Below are 18,937 nucleotides of genomic sequence, written 5' to 3' on the forward strand. Positions count from 1 at the left end.
CTATGCTGCAATTCCACAGATAGCCTATTAGTAGTGAGTTTCCTGAACTCAAAGGTCACATCTCTCAGAGGTGTTCCGTGAGGGAAGGAGAGGAAAATATAGAAAAGAATTAGAATTAGCGTACTCTTGTGTCAGTAAAGTAGCTACTATCTCAATGGCAGGCATTTACAGACTGTACTCTGAAGCACTCTGCATCAGTTGTGCATTCTTTTAATGTCATATCCATTGCTGCCAAAGGAGAAAGCTATGAATTTAGGAGAAAGTCTAGAAAAGTGTGTGTGTGTAATAAATATGTGAGTTCCCTACAGCAATCAAAATAGTGGACTTCCGTTTTTTCACTACCTAAGGAAGTTTTATATTATTAGAGGCGAGATGATTTCCAAAACTAGCTAGCTCTTCCAGGTGTCAGTTGTAACTACATAGTCACTTCAGTGTGTATGTTACACGTTCATTAATTATGTTAGGAAGATTGTAACATGGTGGATTTTTGAAGTTACCATAAAGCACTGCTTTTGAGGGTCTCTTTCTTGAATCCCGATATTTTAACGTTTTTGCTGTGTTCTCCTCTCCCCATTTTTTTCCAAGACGTGTGCTGGGTCGTCTCAGTGTGACACCTTCATTTAACCAGAAGGGATTGCTGAAGGCCAAACCAAAGCCATTCTCCTTCCTCAGGAGCTGTGTCCTGTAGCACTCCCAATTTCTGCTAGCCCAGGGATGAAGGTGTGAGCTCAAGACCTGAACTCTGAGCCTCAGCATGTCTGCACTCTGTCAGACCATTATATTGCTGAACCAGGCACCCAAAAATATTTCACAGTTATCATTCACTAAATGCATTGAGAATAGTGATGACTGCATATTGACTCAGGAGGATAATATTGCCAAACTATTTTTGCTGATGTGAAAAATTAATCCTGTCATCAACATATATGGCGTATATGTATGTGTGCACAGAGAGATGTACATCTTTGTATAATAAAGTTATCTGCAAGTAAAATTATATATATTATATACACACATCTACATCTATTTGAACAGTTATATCATCTATTCCTAAGCTTCTTTCTCCAATAAATTCTCTATTCAGAGCAGCCTTCACTGATGATCATCTCAATTCTGGTTATATTTCACTTTTTTTTATAAAGGTGCATTATTTTCTATTTTATCAATGCATATGAAATTAACTAACTATTTCAGGTAACATTTTTTAAAGAAAACATAGGCCATAAACTGTGTAAGTATAAGAACTGTTAGAAGCTAGAACATAATCACTTATTGGAATCTTAGTCAAGTTATGTAGCAGAGGGGTAGCCATGTTAGTCTGGATCTGTAAAAGTGACAATGAGTTCTGTGGCACCTTATAGACTAACAAATATTGGAGCATGAGCTTTCATGGGTGAATACATGCATCCGACGAAGTAGGTATTCACCCACGAAAGCTCATTCTCCAATACGTTTGTTAGTCTATAAGGTGCCACAGAACTCTTTGCCGCTTAGTCAAGTTATAGTTTCCTAAGTATGGATCAAAAAGACTCAACTACATTCCTGTGTATTGGGATGAACTTCTGGCAGGTATAAGTCCTATATACAGTACACAGTATATACAATCATGTTGGGGGATCCAGTTTCCATGTAAACAGGACATCCCTCCCTGTGCTTTAAAGATTGTGCTAAAGTATTAGTATGATTCTGAAAACATATTGAGATCTCATTGCACCTCAAAATGGAAGCTGACATTTCTTTGACAGGAGGACAGTCATGCTGTAACTTGATCCTTTTACGTGGATGTACTTGTAGTGTAGTAGGCAGCACTTCACTTAAATTTTTGGTTTCAAAACAACGAGGCTATGAGGTTTTCTTGAGTGTTTCAGAAAGCATTGCTCTTTGATTTACTAATGATATAAAGCTTGGGTAGTGGCTACAATCCAGGGGCTTGATTCCCCTTTGGAAGCATGTGGGCTTGGTGGATCACATGAAAGATAGTGGCTGTTCTGAATACTTCCTCCCTGTTCTTGAGCTGCTCCCTGCCTTCTCCTGAACTTCACACAGTTGAGATTCCACTTCAGCTCAGAGGCTGGAAGGTGGCAGATTCAAGGAACTCTGGCTGTACGCCATGTGAAGAAAATACTATAGTAAATTATAATGGAGGTTAATGGTAGTCCAACCAGAATTGCTCCAAATTGTGCCATTGATGCACCTGCCCATCTTCTCCCACTGTAATAATTAAGATATTCATTTTGTTTTTTATAATTATATATTCATTTTGTTTTTTAGAAGCATAGATGGGAAGAGGGTAAGCATAATAGCATTGAAATTTTCTTCACATAAAATTAAATGTTACCTTTCTTAAACAAGAGATCCTAATCAAAATTAATATCCTTATAACTCGATGTTCCATTCTACGTTATTTCATCTAGTAGCCAGTTCAGGTTCTTTTTACCTGATATGGTATTCTTCATTGAATTGTTTTGTCAGATGCTGTCAAGCCAACCTACCATTGTTAAAGAAAATCAAACTAAATCATTTTGGCATGAGCCTTCCAGAAATAAGGCACAGAATATGAAGGGTTTGATGACATCAAAGATTTGATTTCAGTATTGTAAGAGACTGCCTGTCAAAAATGTATTACATTCTTTCAGATAATTTCAGTAAATAAATGGGTTTAAAATTCTGACAGTACACTTTAGATAAGGTTTTGGGTTATTTTAAAATTATCATTACTTTGGCTAAAATAATACTTGAAATGCAATTTCTTTTTTAAAAAATTTCTGAATATTGATAATTTGAAGAAAAATGAGAAATCAAATAATAAGATCTTTGTACTGCACTAAATTAAAACTGAACAATATTATTGCAAAATGAAGAAGATGAAATTCCTGAATCTGAATATACTACTATTTAGACATTTTAATTTAGAACATTCTGCCAGTATTTGTCACTAGTTAATATTAAGGAGTCCTGGCTGATATTGACTGGTCAGATTGGAGATTGGTGCATGAAGATAATGTAGCAAATATTACCAGAACAAAACTGAAAAATACTAACTTCTAGATAATGTGTTTACCTTTGCAGTATACTGTATCTTTCATATTTTGTTAACAGAATTAACTTTCTGTTTATAGAGAGAGAGAATTCCATTAACTTCCTCAAAATTTTGACAATTGAAATGTTGTAATACAATGTTTTTGCAGTTCCTTTTTAATAAGCTAAAGTCTCATTCATTTTTATTTAAATAAGTTATTCTTTTATTTAGAAATATTGATACTAATTTGTAATGTAGTTTTGGTGCACCACTGGAAGAGCATGAAACAAAGCCATGTGTTCAATTAAAGGTCACTTGGACATATTGTAATGGACTAAGGGTCAGTGCTACAGAATGAAATGCCCTTGTTCAGTCTGGAAATAAATGGGTCAGTTTATCTTGTGTTTCCCATACCAAAAACAGAGGTTGACACGTTCCCAGTTTATTAATATTAAAAGATACAAATTATGAACAAGTTGACTAGACTAAAAGGTATCTCTATGATACACATATTGTTAGTAAGGATAGAAAATACCTTACGTATCAAAGGGCATGTCTGTCTACACTGGGAGTTATTCCTGAATAGCTATTCCTGATTAAGTATTTCTGATTAACACAGTATGTAGATGCTCTTACTCTGGAAGAAGAGTTCCTTATTCTGAGTTAGTGTAATCAAGTGGATTAAGCTGAAGAGTAATTAAGGCACTTGTATTATAGAATAAGAGTATCCACATATGGAGTTAGTCAGAAATAATTCATCTTTAAATTCACACCATATCTTATTCCAGACTAACTTTCTTTTGTAGGCAAACTCTGAGTATAACATATATTCCATACAAATGTTTACACTTCAGCATTTCTTTTTAAATCATATGCTTAATAATTTGGGAAATAGTGGAAGAGTTCCCTTTCCTTGTTATAGTAATATTCATTAATGTCAGGACCTGAAAACCAGCAATAGACAACCCTATTACTTTTGTAGTGGTACTGTCAACAAAGATAGAAATTCAGTAAAATTGTAAAATTTTATTTCAAGCCACACAGAATCACTGATGAGAAAATATTCTTTTGCGGAAAAACTCAATGCATTAATTTTAATTTGAGTTCTTTGGAGCTGGCTCATTTGATCCAAGCTGCCTTCTTAAAGGAGATGAGGCCGGTGGCTAACCACAGTTTTCTTATGAAGGTTTTTTTTCTTGCTTATTTGTATTTTTGAGCCCAAGTCCTGGTGTGGGAGAATAGGTGACTCATCAGGAAGCAATTGAGGGTGATATTTTCAAAGCAATTAAGGGAATTAGGCACCCAGTTCTTATTCTTAGTGGGAACTTGGTGCTAGCTCCCTTAGCTACTTTTGAAAATCCCATCTCAAAAGTTTAAATGCCTAAATAATATCAATATAGAATTACAAACTATTATTAATACCTTTAATTCAAGCAACTCTCTTTACAAATAATAATAAAGTCTCACCACAACCCTGTGAGGTAGGGAAGTAGCATTATATCTACATTTTATGTATGGGTAAACTTAGGTAAAGGAAGGCTAAGGAATTGTCATAAGCCTAATAGTTAGGCAAGCCAATCTGATTGAAATCAGTAGAAGGTTGGGTGCCAAAATGAAGCTGTACATGAATTCTTTCAAAGAATGGTTTATAAAATATATATGGAACTAATATTTGAGAAGTAAACTCAACAACCAGCGAGGGTACACATCCCCAAACTACGGACTGACTATGGGAAAGTACCATTAAAGGATTTATCAGTTATTAAAGAATTGTTGTAGTTGAAAAACTTAATCCCTGTCAAGATGAAAGAAAATATAATCTGAGATTTGGACCAGAAAGGCTGAAAATCAAATGTTCCTAGCACCGAGTTGGCTATTATTTCCCTGTGACTTAAAAGGAATAGTTCCACCTATTTTTTCTTAGCGTATGCACAACATGCTTCAGGGGCATATGACCAGGATTCATCACCGAATTTGGTCTGCTGGTTGGATCATTAACTTCCCCAGTTGGACCAGGTACTGATGGGAGTGTAATGTGAACGCTGATCCGTGCCCCCCCATTCCTCTTATTAAATCAGCAACACCACTTCATTTAGGAAGTCTACTGAAATGGATGGAATTCAGTAAGTGATATCGCAAAAGAATTTCCCATACCGCTTGCATTAAATGTTGATAGCAACCCATTCTGGGAACATAGCTTCAGAATTCCCAGCAGGAGGAGTCAGGAAGCCATCAGGGTAGAGTCTTGCTGTTTCAGAATACTAATTATAGTCCTTTTATATAGCACTCTTCGGCTTGAAAGATTCCATCACAACAAAGTGGTAGGAAAACTATACAATGGAATCATTTAATCCATTACTGGAATACAACCTCCTCTTGTATGAAATGTGACAACTGCTTAAGAGAACACAACAACACTACATAATTGTTTAGGATAGGTGGTGAATACTTTATCCAACTGAAACTTCAGCAACAATGTAGATATATAAAATTTAACTACCCAAATTGTAATTTGGCCAATATAAAAATTATTTCATACTGAGTGCCTGTAAGTGGTCAGAGACCTCAATTTTTCATCTAGTTAAAATATGTCATCTCCCTTAGAACAGTCCTCTCTAATCCTATGCTAGTGTGTTATTTTCCTGATTTAGAATATCAGCATCTCTTCATTCAAAAATACAATAGTATTCCTTAGAGCTTTTTGTGTTAAGGATAACCTTGACCTTTCTTAGCTTGTGAGATTTGACAGAATCACAGCAAAAACTGGTATGACTGCAGGACAGAAAAAAAGATGGGGTACTCAGTGCTATTATTTTTTTTAAAATGCTTTACAACCACCATTCAAAAACACTGCTTTTTTACCTGGCATAAATTGTGGGGGGAGAGGCAATATGGAGACAAACTCTATATTTTGGGATTCAGCAACTTCGACCAAAAAGTTTGTTTGCTAGCAGAAGTAGATCCTCTCATAATGCAAGCATAAAAGACACAATAACTAAGGCATGAATAAACATGCAACTTATATATTTAGATCTTGGCTACTTCAAGTTTACTGTTATTACTCTCTCATCTATTCCTGTCTCTGTTTGACTTTTTTTCCTGTATGTTTTAGCGGTAATTTATAAAGGTTGCTTGTTAAGCAATTTAAAGTTTAACATTAATCACTTAAGATCAGCTTGTTTGTAATACCTGGCTGTGGGCACACCAGGCCCCTTAAGATGACACAAAGATTACTTGTGGTATTGAACAGAGGCTGCCTGGCCTGCTTGTCCAGCGTAACTCTGGGATGTCATCTCTTAACAATGTTATCTTGAATTTGAATGCTGTCAGTATGTAAAGGTTCAGATCTTCTGTTGGCCACAAACCCCTTCACTTCGGACACTTTGAGGCAGGAACTGTATGACATGTAACTGTCACTTCTAAAAAATGACTAGTGATTTTGGATGCCCAAGTTTTGAGACACCTTTAAATAATTTGATTTTCGGAAGATGAGTGTTCAACACTTAATGAAAAGCCATTCAGTCATATAAGTGGGATGAGTGGTGTGTGTGTTGGCTGGCTGGAGAGAAATAAATTTCACCTTACATTTAAAAAATAAATCTTGCCTCCTTCTCACTTTTTGTTTAAAGAAAAAAAGATAATTCTACAGCTGAAGTGGCTAAAGTTTGAAAGTTGCAATTTGGCTTAGAAATACTCTTCTGCATGGACTTGTTCTGGAGAAAATTGGCTTTAATGTGACCATGTTATGAGTGAGAGAATCAAAAACTGAGTGTATCCACTAGAATATTTTTCTAAGGTAGTTTAGGGGCCTTTCCCAGAATCTGCCGAAGCTTCATTAAGTGTTGGAATTGTGTGTGTGTGTGTCCGTCCGTCCATCCGTCTGTCCAACGGACTAAGGTAGAAGCAGAGTTCTGCTGGCCTTGGTCAAGGATAAGTGTCCCAGTGGCCTCTAGCCAAGTAGTTCTAGCTTTTGGAAATTGCATACTTTATATGCAATTTTTTGCAAGGCAGCATATAACTACACACATAAGAGGACTCGCTCAGACCTGTAAGATGAGTGTCCTCTGCGCCTTGGACCTCTTGCTAGATCCACACATCCAGACTATATCTAAATCTTGCAGGTTATTTCTGTAAGATGATCTTTACTATCCATTCACCTGTTTAGAACTCTCATCTAAGCTCTCATCATTTTGCATTTCAGTTACAGCAATATCCTTTTTTCTGACCTTGAAAAATACAATCTTGCCCCACTCATATCTATTCAGAATGCTGCTACAGTGATCATGCTCCTGGCCCATCATTTTGACCGTGTCACCCCTGTTTTGAATCTCTCCACTGGTTCTCTTACATCAAACATAAGCTGCTTGTATTCACTTTCAAGGCCCTTCATAGTCAGTCCCCACCCTACCTATTATCTCTCATTTGCTATTGAGCTATCAGTGCTCGCTTCCAATCAGCCCAGGATGCCATATCCACTGCCCATTTGTTAAATTTTCAAACAAGCAATTTCATGCTTTCTGCCATGCTCCCCCTGACTCTTGGGATTTGCTCCCCATAAGTATCTGCAAAGCTACTTAATTATCCACCTACAAATCCCTCCTCAAAACTCTTCTAGATGCCCACAAAAAACTTGATACCAGTTAAGCTGCTAATGTGCAGTGACCACTATCGTGCTGACTAGTATTGTGCCATTATTTATTTAGACTCCCCTGACTGTATCCATCTGTTGTCTCTTGTCTTATACTTAGATTTTAAGCCCTTTAGTGCAAGGGCCATCTTTTATTTCTCTATTTGTGCAGCACCTAGCATAATGGAGTCCTGATTCATGATTAGGGCTCCTATGTTCTAGATAATACAAATAATTACTACTATTACTAATAAGGTTCTGTCATTGAACCTTAACATTGCCATACCCTGCCTTTTGAGCGTTTAACTGAGCATCCAGAAAATTGCAGGATTATTTGGGTAGGAGGGAGTGTATGGAACAATTAATTAATTAATCTGCAGTATTAAAGGATTTTTGGTTGGTTGGTTGTTTTTTTGAAATCTGGCATTACAAATATTCTGGAAAATACTATGGGCTCCATTAACCCGAAGCTACAAATTGTCTTTTCTGAATTTGCAGTGTGCACTGGGAAGGGGAAAGCATTGAGGTAATTCCTAAGGTTCGGCAGGGGGTATTATATCTGTGACCTGATTTGGCAGTTCCAACAGGGAAAGGCAGCATAAAGTTGTCATCATGGCTGCTATCTATGTAGGTCCACCAATGAAGGCTGCCCTAAATCAGCGTATTCTTCTGGTCAGTGGTTCTAATGCTTTTGAGGTGAGGTATGGTGGGGCTGGGCTGGGCTGGGCTGGGCTTGGCTTGGCTCCGCTGGGCAGGATGTAGGTTCGTTTTGCTGCTGCAACACCCCTTCAGTAGGCCAGGCCTTCTGCCACCAGAAGCTTTGTAATGTGAGTTATATGAAGTTCTGCTGCTGTAACCTGGGGGTGAATCTGTCCTGCATCTATAAGTATTAAGACATATGTATGTTAAGAAAAATGCAGCAGTGCTGAGTTTGAAATTTAAGTGCTTCTTAGTACTGTTAAAATATAGTTTTGTTTACAGCAAGAGAAATTGTGATAAGGAAATAAGAAGAGAATGAAATGTTGGAATTTAGATCTGCCCTTCAACAGTATCATAGCAATGGGCTGTTTCTGCTTTGTCTGCATCACTGTCTAAACTAAAAATAACATTCCCATAGCCTTATTGTCAAAGTTGTTATAGCTACTCCTTTAATTCTGTTTAAAAATGGATAGAGGGAAAGGCAACATAAATATTAAATTGTGCAGATATTTCAGTAAGTAGCTAACGAGATTCCTGATGCTCTGAAGTGCTGCATAGTTAAAAGGAGTCTATATTTTACTTAAGTAAAGAGGCGTTTAGTAACTGCAGATTGTCTTAAGTATATTTTTCTTATTTTTATTTTTGTTTAATTATTTAACTATTATGTATCATTAAAATATATAACTATTTTTAAAATGTATATTTAGACATTAACTCTGATGCCAGTAAAAATGAAAATAATTCATCCATATAAAGCTATACTAAAAGTTGTTTGATTTGTATTTCTGTCTTGTTTAAGATGTATACTTTTATAGATTTATATTTCAGTACCATATTATAGATGATGTAATCATCCCTTTTAATTCATAACTAAGATGTTCTTCTCATATTACTCATTAGGTAAATGAAAAAACATTTGATTTGTCTGTTTTCTTTTAATGAGACCCTTTTCTTTCCAGAATAAGGAGATAATAAATATTGCCACATTAATAAACAATTGAAATTCTATTGAACAATGAAAGATCGTGCTATGTGAATGATCTGTGGGATGTGCGGAAGCAGAATGGGCATTTACATTCTGTGTAGCCCTTGACAATAGGGGATATCTTTTTGAGGCTAAGTGGGGGAACCAGTTATATAGCTCTCAGTTGGCTAGCTAGTATAGAGTCTATGTCTTCCCTTTGCTGGTCATAAAAAGAGCATTCTGGTTGTGAAGGGGCCAACAAGAACAGGTCCAAACTACTAAAATGATCTGAAGCTGCAAGACTGGGTTTAGCTGTATCTTTATAGTAAAGAAATTAAGGAATTAAGGGCATATGTTCACTCTGTGATTGAGAAGATTTTATTATTAATTGGTTATGCGAATTAATAGTTACAACAGACACGTTGGTGTTTTTCAGCTTACTGGTTTAACTGGTATTGTTGGTGTAATTATTGCAAGTACCTAATATGCTTAGGTTTGGACTTTCAAACTATGCATACAGTTTGGCCTGTTTATCTTCGCACACCTGCACTTGCACGCTCTCAAACTCCCATGTATGCTTGCCATCTTGATTTGCAGACATATCTCTATCTGCGTGCCCAAATCAAGAGGTATGTGTGCAGGTCACGGGCATGCATATCTGAAAAATGGCCCCTTAAATCTTTTGTCCAGTTTTGCTGTTTTAACTTGTGTTTTGAAATGATGCAACCTTTTATGTTGATCTAAAAAGACTGGTTGAAGATAGGATAGTACAAAAGATAACAAACTGAAGTGCTTCAACTGTTGCTTTGATAGATGGTTGTTAGATTTGAGTTCTTATAAATAAAGCTAAGAAAAGAAAGCTGGCGAATGCGTCAGTTTTCCTATTACAATATGCAGAGTAAGGTGATCAGTTTAATCTACTGCAAAGTGCATAGCATCTATGCAAATGAGTATTGCTTTCCAAATTTTTGAATCAAAGGCAAACAGTATTTACTAGGCCAAAGGGAAAAACAGGTGCAAAACCGAGAATGTTATTGAAGTAAAAATGTAGAAATCTTAATAAAAATATGAAAAGGTATAGTGTAATTTGTATTGCGACAAAAGTGGTCTGTAATAAGGAATTGTTTTACACATATCTAGAATTCTTTTGTTAGCAATCCCTTTAATTACAAAAAAGTAAATGTGTATTTCTGTTTTGCACTTCATGTAGTTGATTATCATTTATAGGGAAAGTAAGGAGCTGTGTAAGATTACATTGATAAATGGTTTAAAATAATATTTTGAGCTGAATAAAATGTTGCAAAAATACTTGCTAGCTTGAAAATTACACTAGCTATTCCTGTTTCAAATTTCATTGATATATTGTTCTGTATGATTTTATGGTAAACATATTATTCCTTGAACAGGAATAGAGTAAGCTGCCAGGAAGGGGTTTTGTTGTCAGAGTAGTTCCCGCCTCATGTTTTGTAAGAGATTTCATGGTCTCATTGTAAAGAGTGGATGATTTAAAACGTGTTCCCAAGATAAACTTTCCCATTGTCATTAATGAGGATGGATAATACTGAGTGACAACTGCATTAGGAATGACACAGAAAGAGCTGTTAGATTTGTCAGAGCATATCACTTCAGGCAATGAAACTTGAGGACATTCTGTTTTTGGTAATTTTTTGCTACTTATAGTGAGGACCAGGGCTTGTGATTACTCACACAGATGTATTTTACTGTTTTGTTAATATAATATTTAGATAGCTTTTGAAAGGTAATTTATGGTAAATATGGTCTATATACTGTCATATTTAACCCTACCCCCACTTCTAAAGAGCAGTTATTTTTTCACTCAGATGTAATTCAACAACAAATATTACTTGGTTTAAAAATATCAATTAAAAAAGATTTATTGAGAGAAAACTGGCTTATTTTATGATATTTTGCTGAATGAAAAATATTTAAATTCTGTATCTACAAAAGTGATTTTTAAATACTCATGTAAAAGCTATACCCCGCATTGCCACAACACAGTTTCTGTGATAAAGATTTTAAAATCTGGACACTAATGCATGTAATTTACATTAACTTTAAAAATAACATTTCCTCATACCGAAAAACTTTTTTAAATATTAATAATTGAATTATAATTTTAATAATTTTAATAATTTTCTGGTGGTTAAAATCTCTCCAAACTACAACATGCCTATCAATTTCCATTTTGAACATGCAATTGGTCACTTTTTCTCCTTGATTCATTTTGCCTGGCTGCCAACCAAATTTTGCCTGTGTATACATTCTTGACACTAATAATGACTGAGTTTCTGTTCATTTGCGTGCAAGATTTCCCAAGCGGCAGTTTGGGGCTCGGATAAACTATCTATCATGATTGCATACAACTAATCTGCCTCAACCAAACCAGCCAATGATTGAAATTACATTTGACAATTCACCTCTCCTTGGCATGCCTGAGGTGAACATAGCTACAGACCATCCCCGGAAGGGCATAGCAACTCCTCCATATGCTGGGGAGGATCCTTTTTATTTATGTCAAGAGACTTTTAGCAAAGCATGTAAAGGCAAGGTAGATTTTTTTTTAACTTCCTTGTTTTCAGATATATTGCTGCTGCTTTTTCCTTAGCAGAGCATTTTATTTTTGCAAGATATGTTCTGATTATTAATTCATTAAACCTTGAAATGCTTACTTGTCTTATTAGAAACTGGTATAGGTTATCCAAGATAATATTATGTGTACATGAGTTTAAAAATGAAAAAGGCATTTAAGACTTCATTTGTTGTCTGAGAATATTTTTTTAATTAATAGAACAAATGATAGTCAAGTATCAGACAAAATGCCTGGTACTCTGTTGATCTTTATCAGAGTTTATACCTGCTTGGAGCATTTTGATAATACAGAAACTGAGAAAGAATGGCAAGAAAAAACCTGCCTCTGTCAAACACAAATTCTTTTAAAATTAGATTTCAGAGTGTGTGTTTATTTAAAGGGTTGCTAATTTTTTATTGATTCGTTAAAATGTCTGTTGCAAATATGAAGAGAATAAACCTTTGATTTCAGATTAGGATTACTGAAATAGCTCTCCAAAATAAAAGCCTCTATTGAAGGTGCTTTCTGCAGGTTTTCAACCTTTTTATATAAAATCTGTTTTGTAGTAGTTACTTCAGTATAAATTGAAGAAAATTTGAAATAGTCTTTTTCTTCACAAGTGCTGTATTTCATATTTGCAATGTATGTTTGCCTGAAAATCATCCTTGATGATGAGAAAATAATAAACATTTTCAAAATGCAAAGTTTAAGTGTTGTTCAGATGATAAAATCATACTCCCAGGAAGATGGAGGGTAAAGGGGAAGAGGACCCTACTCTTCGTTTCCTCTTATGGTTACACTATATTGAGCAAAAAGATACTTTCTGGGGTTTTTTTTTTTTAACCAGTCATAATAAAATAAAGCACATTAAAGAATTAAACTCTAGAGTATCTTTTTCTCCCTTTTATTATTTTTGTGTAACAACACATGTTGCACATTTGTACATTTGAGGCAAAGAATAAAGGTATGAAAGTGAAGTGTCCCCTTAAATAACCGTGCACTGCTTCTGGCGCTATAAAGAGAAGTTGCATATGTGTATATGAGGGCAGAATGTAGTCGATGATTACTATTGTACTTCTGTTACAAACACATCAATTCACAAATCTCTTCTTTTTCAGAAATCAGATACAATTTTTGTAGGGCTTTTTTCTGTAGATTAAGTTCAATTTAAATTAGTGATGTTCTTGAAATAGCTGATAGTTTCATATAATGTATATGCATTGGTCCTTAGATCTGGAGACAAAGTTAGCTATAGGGTATCATGCCTCTAGTAGCATTTACAGCTCACAAGTACAGAATACTAGAACCCTGTTACATATGTAAATCATTAAGCATGATCACCTGTGACTCTGAAAGCAGGGAGGAAATAAGTCTGCCACACAATCATGTATAGTTGACTTGTTCCAGTAACAGTGTAGTAAACCTACACCAAAACATATCTTATTTCCCATACTTATCTAGTTATGGGACTTTATTTATTCACCTGTGCCTCCTCTCTTACTGTTTGATAGTAAACATTTTTCCTGTACACAATCCTAGAAAGATCATTCTTTTTCTGAATAACAACCCAGAACATGGTATCTTCTATTTCATAAACAGTACGTTAGATTTCTTATCCTTGCACTGAGTGACTGGGGTGAGGTTAAGAAAACATGGAATTTTCTTGTTCCTTTAAAGACTATCTCCTTGCCACCAAAACGTGACTTTGCTATTTGGCTTAAAGTCTTGTCAGCATACTGTTCCTCCTGTGTGTTGGAAGTTCAGTTGTGGTCAGAAAATAACTACCTAAAAATTACACTTTTTTTAACAGAACTACTCCCTGGTATGTATTAAGCAGTAGTAATTCTAACTTTACTTGCTAAAATAAGTTTTTAATTCTTTCTCTTCTTTTATCATCATAGAGGCAATAGAATTACGGGAGAATAACCTGGATTATTTTTTAGCTTGCAGATCATCAACAGTGTGCAAGCCAGAAAGAGCACATCTTGACTTTCAAGCACCGATTGAGTTTCAGGGCTAGCAGTTAGAAAACACTTTTTTACTTCTGAACTGATTGAATCTGACCCAAAGTCCTTGATAAACAATAAAAATGAAGTAATACAATGCCAGTTTTAGGAACATTTATCAAAGTGTAATTGCATTATGTATCAAGGAGAATGGGAAGCTGAACTTCCATGAAGACTGTAAGTTAACATTCTTAACTTTCCAGCATCCCCAGTGTGTTGCCTTTTTAGAACACAGTTTGTTGGCTAATTATTATAAACAGCAGTCTGCTTTAATGTGGAATATGCTATAGTTGTAGCTATGTTGGTTCCAGGATATTAGAGAGACAAGGTGGTGAAGTAATATCTTTTATTGGACCAGCTTCTGTTTGTGAGAGAGAGTAGTTTTGGAGAAGAGATCTGTCTGGCTCAAAGGCTTATCTCTCTCACCAACAGAAGTTGGTCCTATAAAAGGTATTACCTCACCCAACTTGTTGTTTTAATGTTGATTTTCACAAATTTTGTACTAATTGGTCCATGATATGTAGTCAATAATGTGTACTCTTGACTTGATCACTTTCTCTACATTCTGGTCTGAGGTTTTAATTCAATTTTTGCCATCAATCAGCTTTGCTGTTGTGATTTCTATTTTAGCTTCTTAGATTTTTTTTTTCTATCACCATTTCCAGTATATTTTTCTACTGAACTGTTTCTAGGAAAGGATATAGGGTATGATAATACCATACCAATGATACCAAATAGCACCATTTGAAAGGAGTAGGCCCTTAGCTTAAAAATATCCAGTATTTCTGTTTTATTTTGGATTTTCTTTTAATTGATCTTGTTACTTACCCATGAATGGCTCTGAAGTGAGTGTCTTTAAGTAAGAATAGGATGAATTTTGTGTTTATACTTGTAGATTTACCAATATGTTCAGCTGTGGTTTACCCTATGCCCTGTTTCTTAAGACAGTCTAAAAATACAGGTGTTTTTGGAAACAAAACATGAATAAAGTAATCATTTGGTAGCTATTACAAATATCAGTTTTGTTCACAAGTAAATCGTAGTATCCTGATATGTGTTTGAGTCATCTGGTTAGATTTGTTAATAGGCACCTGCCGTATTTATTGCAGAGCTCAGTTTGAGATTATTGAAGAAATAAGTTTGTTGGTGTTTTGGGGCCATATTCTGCTGTGACTTGCATCCAATTTACCTTTGAATTTTTCATAATTATGTCCAGTGAACTATATAATGCAGCTCTTTCATGTAACATACTTATGCAAGGCAGATTGTTCATCATAAAGAAGGTTTGCAGCTGCCCAAAGTGAACAGAATAAACTTGCTCTGTTTCAAAAAGTAATCAAACTTTTTAAAAAGTTTTACATGTCCATTTAATGTTGACAGGCAGCTTTAATTATGTACTAACATTCACTCTGTTCATCTTCTCGTGCCCAGTTATGCCCTCAGCATCAACTAATTATAACCTTAGGATCACTAAATGTGCATGTGTGCAATTACAAAAGTCATTGAACATTGCCAGGGCCCTAGCAAATTCATGGTCCATTTTAATCAATTTGAGGGCTAAAGTGTTTTAAAATTGGTCAATTTCTGTTTTCAGATGTTTACATCTGAAATTTCAAGGTATTGTAACCATGGGGATCCCAACCAAAAAGGTTCCCTGAAGTGGGTCTGTTCTCTCCCCCGAGCTGCCATGCAAGGGAAGGACAAGTCCTCTCCCTCCCCAGCCCAGCCAGGGCTTGCAGCTAGGAGCCCCCTGACTAAGGTACTCCCAGCAGCAAGGGAGAGATCAGATTTCACAGGGAGGGACTTATTTCATGGTCCATGACACATTTTTCACAGCTGTGAAATTGGTAGGGCCCTAAACGTTACACTTTAAGATAAAAATCTAATTATTTATAATTTCTTCACAGCAACTTCTGTATATTAATCTAAACCAAATCCTTAGATTGCATGGTTTTAAATACAGAAAAATGTAACCTTTAATAAAGATGTGATTTTGATTTTTACATACAGCATATATTATATAGTGTATATTATTGACAGGCATAAATGACCTGATTACATTCAGTGTGGGCAAACAGAGGATAGTCCCAACCAGTAATATATATATTCTTGATGTTTCACAAGAGCTGATTTCCTAAACTTGAAGAAAATTAAGAGCAAAACTGATTAGGAGCCCAAATTTGAAGCTCTTTAAGAAGAATTTGTTAGAAGGCCAAAAAGCCACCATTCCACAATCAAAAGAGAGGATAACTTTGGCTAAAAGCACAGCGAGGGCAGTAATTAGAAATTAAAAAAGCAATATATAACAAATTGAAAAGGGAAATACATTGATTGCTATCTAACTTTGAAGTTATGAAGTGCATAAAATTGATGAGAAGCTAAAGATATCAAGGAAAAATCCATAGCTGGCTCAGCTAAGGACAATCAGAAGGAATTTAAGTATATTAGGAACAAAAGAAATCCTAGCAATGGTATAAGCCCATTTCTACATGGTAAAATGGTTAATAATGGTGCAGCAAAGGCAGAAGTATTCAGTAAATATTTCTGTTCTGTATTTGAAAAGAAATGTATGATGTACTTATATGAGGATAAAGAAGTACTTTCCAGTCCGTTAGTAATTGATGTTTGACAACATGTCTAGAGATAAACATTTTCAAATCAGCAGGCCCAGATAACATGCTTCCAAGAGTATGAAAAGAGTTGGATGATGAGATCTCCTGCTTGCTAGTGTTAGTTTTTAATATATCTTGGAATACTAGGGAAATTCCAGAAGACTGGAAGAGTTAATTTTGTACCAATATTCAAACAGGATGACCCTGATAGCTACAGGCACTTTAGTTTGACATGAAGCCTGGGCAAAATAATGAAGAAGCTGATACAGGATTCAACTGATAAATAGGGCTCCATGTTTGTCACAGAGGTCACGAATTCCATGACTTCCTGTGACCTCTGTGACTTCTGCAGCGGCAAGTGTGGGTGGGGGGCAGCCACACCGGTCGCAGCTAGAGCAGCTCCAGCCCCAGGGCCAGCCACATCGGCCGCTGCTTGGACAGTCCCCAGGTCCAGCTGCCTGGGCAGCGGTTCCGGGAGAACTGGGGCAGCAGCAGCTTGGTGGCTCCCAGCGGCAGACCCGGGGCAGCCAAAGCAGCCACTGGCCCCCTGGAACTTCCCCCACTTCCACAGCAGTGGCCGGAACAGCCGCTGGCCCCCTGGGACTCTCCTTCTCTCCATGACAGCAGCCGGAGCAGCTGCTGACCCCCCTGTGGCTCCTCCCCCCCCCATCGGTGATGGCCAGAGAAGCTGCTTCCTTACTCCCCCTGCCCAGAACTTCCCCCCACGGCAGCGACCAAAGTATTCACTCACCCCCCTGGGTCCCTTCCCTGGCGTTCCTGCCCCATGGAGGTGGCTGGAGCAGCAGTCGGCTCCCTCAGGCTTCCCCTGTGCAGCTGCTGCCACAGGCCCCCCCCCGGGCTCCCACACACCCTCAGATGCTGGTGTTGTGGGCTCCCTCCCCCTGCAGTAATGCCCCCCCCCAATCCCACCACAAGATTCAGTGATGGGTATTTATGGTATAAGTCGTGGACAAGTCGCGGGCTGTTTTTTTTGTTTGTTTGTTTCTTGCCTATGACTAGTCCATTAATTTTACTAAAAATATCCATGGTTAAATCGTAGCCTTACTGATAGAGAATTAAAGGATATGAATATAATTAATGCCAGTCAATATGGTGGCATGGAAGATAGATCATGTCAAGCAAACCTTTGAGATTACAAGAATGGTTGATAAAGGTAACTGCACAGTTGTAATATATTTAGACTTTTGTAAGGTGTTTGAGTTAAACATTCTGATTAAAAATTTTCATTATACAGTATCAATAGAGCACACTTTAAATTGGTTAAGAACTCGTTAACTCAAAAAAGTAGTTGTCAATGAGAAATCATCCTTGTATGGGGTGTTTGTACTAGAATTCTGCAGGGATCAGTAGTAGGCCTGATGATGATCAATATTTTTATCAGTGATCTGGAAGTAAATATAAAAATAATGATGAGGACAGAACTGTCATACTGAGTGATCTGGATAATTTACTAATCTACGCCCATTCAAACAAAATGTATTATAATACAGTGGTGGAGTTATATATCTGGAAATAAAGGATGCAGGACATATATACAGAATGGGGGACTAGAGCATGGTAAGCAGTGACTCTGAAAAAGATTATGAGTGATTCTCTGGCAAAAAGGATAATAGATCCTTAGATGTATGAACAGGAGTGTAGTGAGTAGAGATATGATTTAGCACTGTTGGTGAGACTGATATCGTAATAGTGCATCCAGTTCTGGTACCAACATCTTAAAACGGATGTTGAAAAATTTGGAGAGAGTGCAGAAAAGGACCACCAAAATGATTTGAGGTCTGGAGAAAATGCCTTATTGTAAGAGACTTAAAGAGCTTGAGCTGTTTTTACCTAGTCGGAATGAAGACTGAGAGGTGACTTGATTACAGCTTATAAATACCTTCATGGGGAGAAAATACCAGACATTAAAGAAGCACTCTTTAATCTAGTGGAAAAAGGCATAACAAGAACCAGTGTCTGGCTTCAGCTTCCAGCCAACTTCAAATTAGAAAGTAGACACAATTTTTTCAGAGTGAGGATAATTAACCATTGGGACAAACTACCTCAGGAAGTGGTAAATGCCCTATCTCATGATGTCTTCAAATCATGACGGGATGCTTTTCTGGAAGATATGCTTTAGCCAAACATAAGTTACTTGCTCAATACAGGGATAACTGGATGAAATTTAATGACCTGTGATACACAGGAGGTATACTACATGATATAATGGTTCCTTTAGGCCTTAAACTCTATGAATCTATGATACAGTGTGCCTCATTCGACTGATTGATATAGTCTTTAAGACTGGCAACTGCCAGAGTCTTACACAATGTGACATTTATGAAAGACATAGTGTATTTGGTATGTATAACTGGGCTTGCCCATTATAAAGTGAAAAGTCAGCAGTATCGCAAGCCAAC

The 18,937-nt window shown here is 36.4% G+C and overlaps 1 protein-coding gene across 8 annotated transcripts in view; it reads left to right on the forward strand.

Annotated features, from left to right (window-relative positions):
- ELP4 (elongator acetyltransferase complex subunit 4) overlaps nucleotides 1–18,937 on the forward strand; it is a 283,737-nt gene that overhangs the window by 146,529 nt on the left and 118,271 nt on the right. The window contains exon 10 of one of the 8 annotated variants that reach the window (XM_030560250.1): nucleotides 586–1,316. The exons of the other annotated variants lie outside the window; for them this stretch is intronic. Within the exon in view, the coding sequence (XP_030416110.1) occupies nucleotides 586–624 (39 nt within the window). The 3' untranslated portion in view covers nucleotides 625–1,316. Of the gene's footprint in view, nucleotides 1–585; nucleotides 1,317–18,937 lie in introns of those variants that run through there. 8 annotated transcript variants of the gene reach the window in all.

Source organism: Gopherus evgoodei, chromosome 4 (assembly GCF_007399415.2).
Source record: "Gopherus evgoodei ecotype Sinaloan lineage chromosome 4, rGopEvg1_v1.p, whole genome shotgun sequence".
Lineage (NCBI taxonomy): Eukaryota > Metazoa > Chordata > Testudines > Testudinidae > Gopherus > Gopherus evgoodei.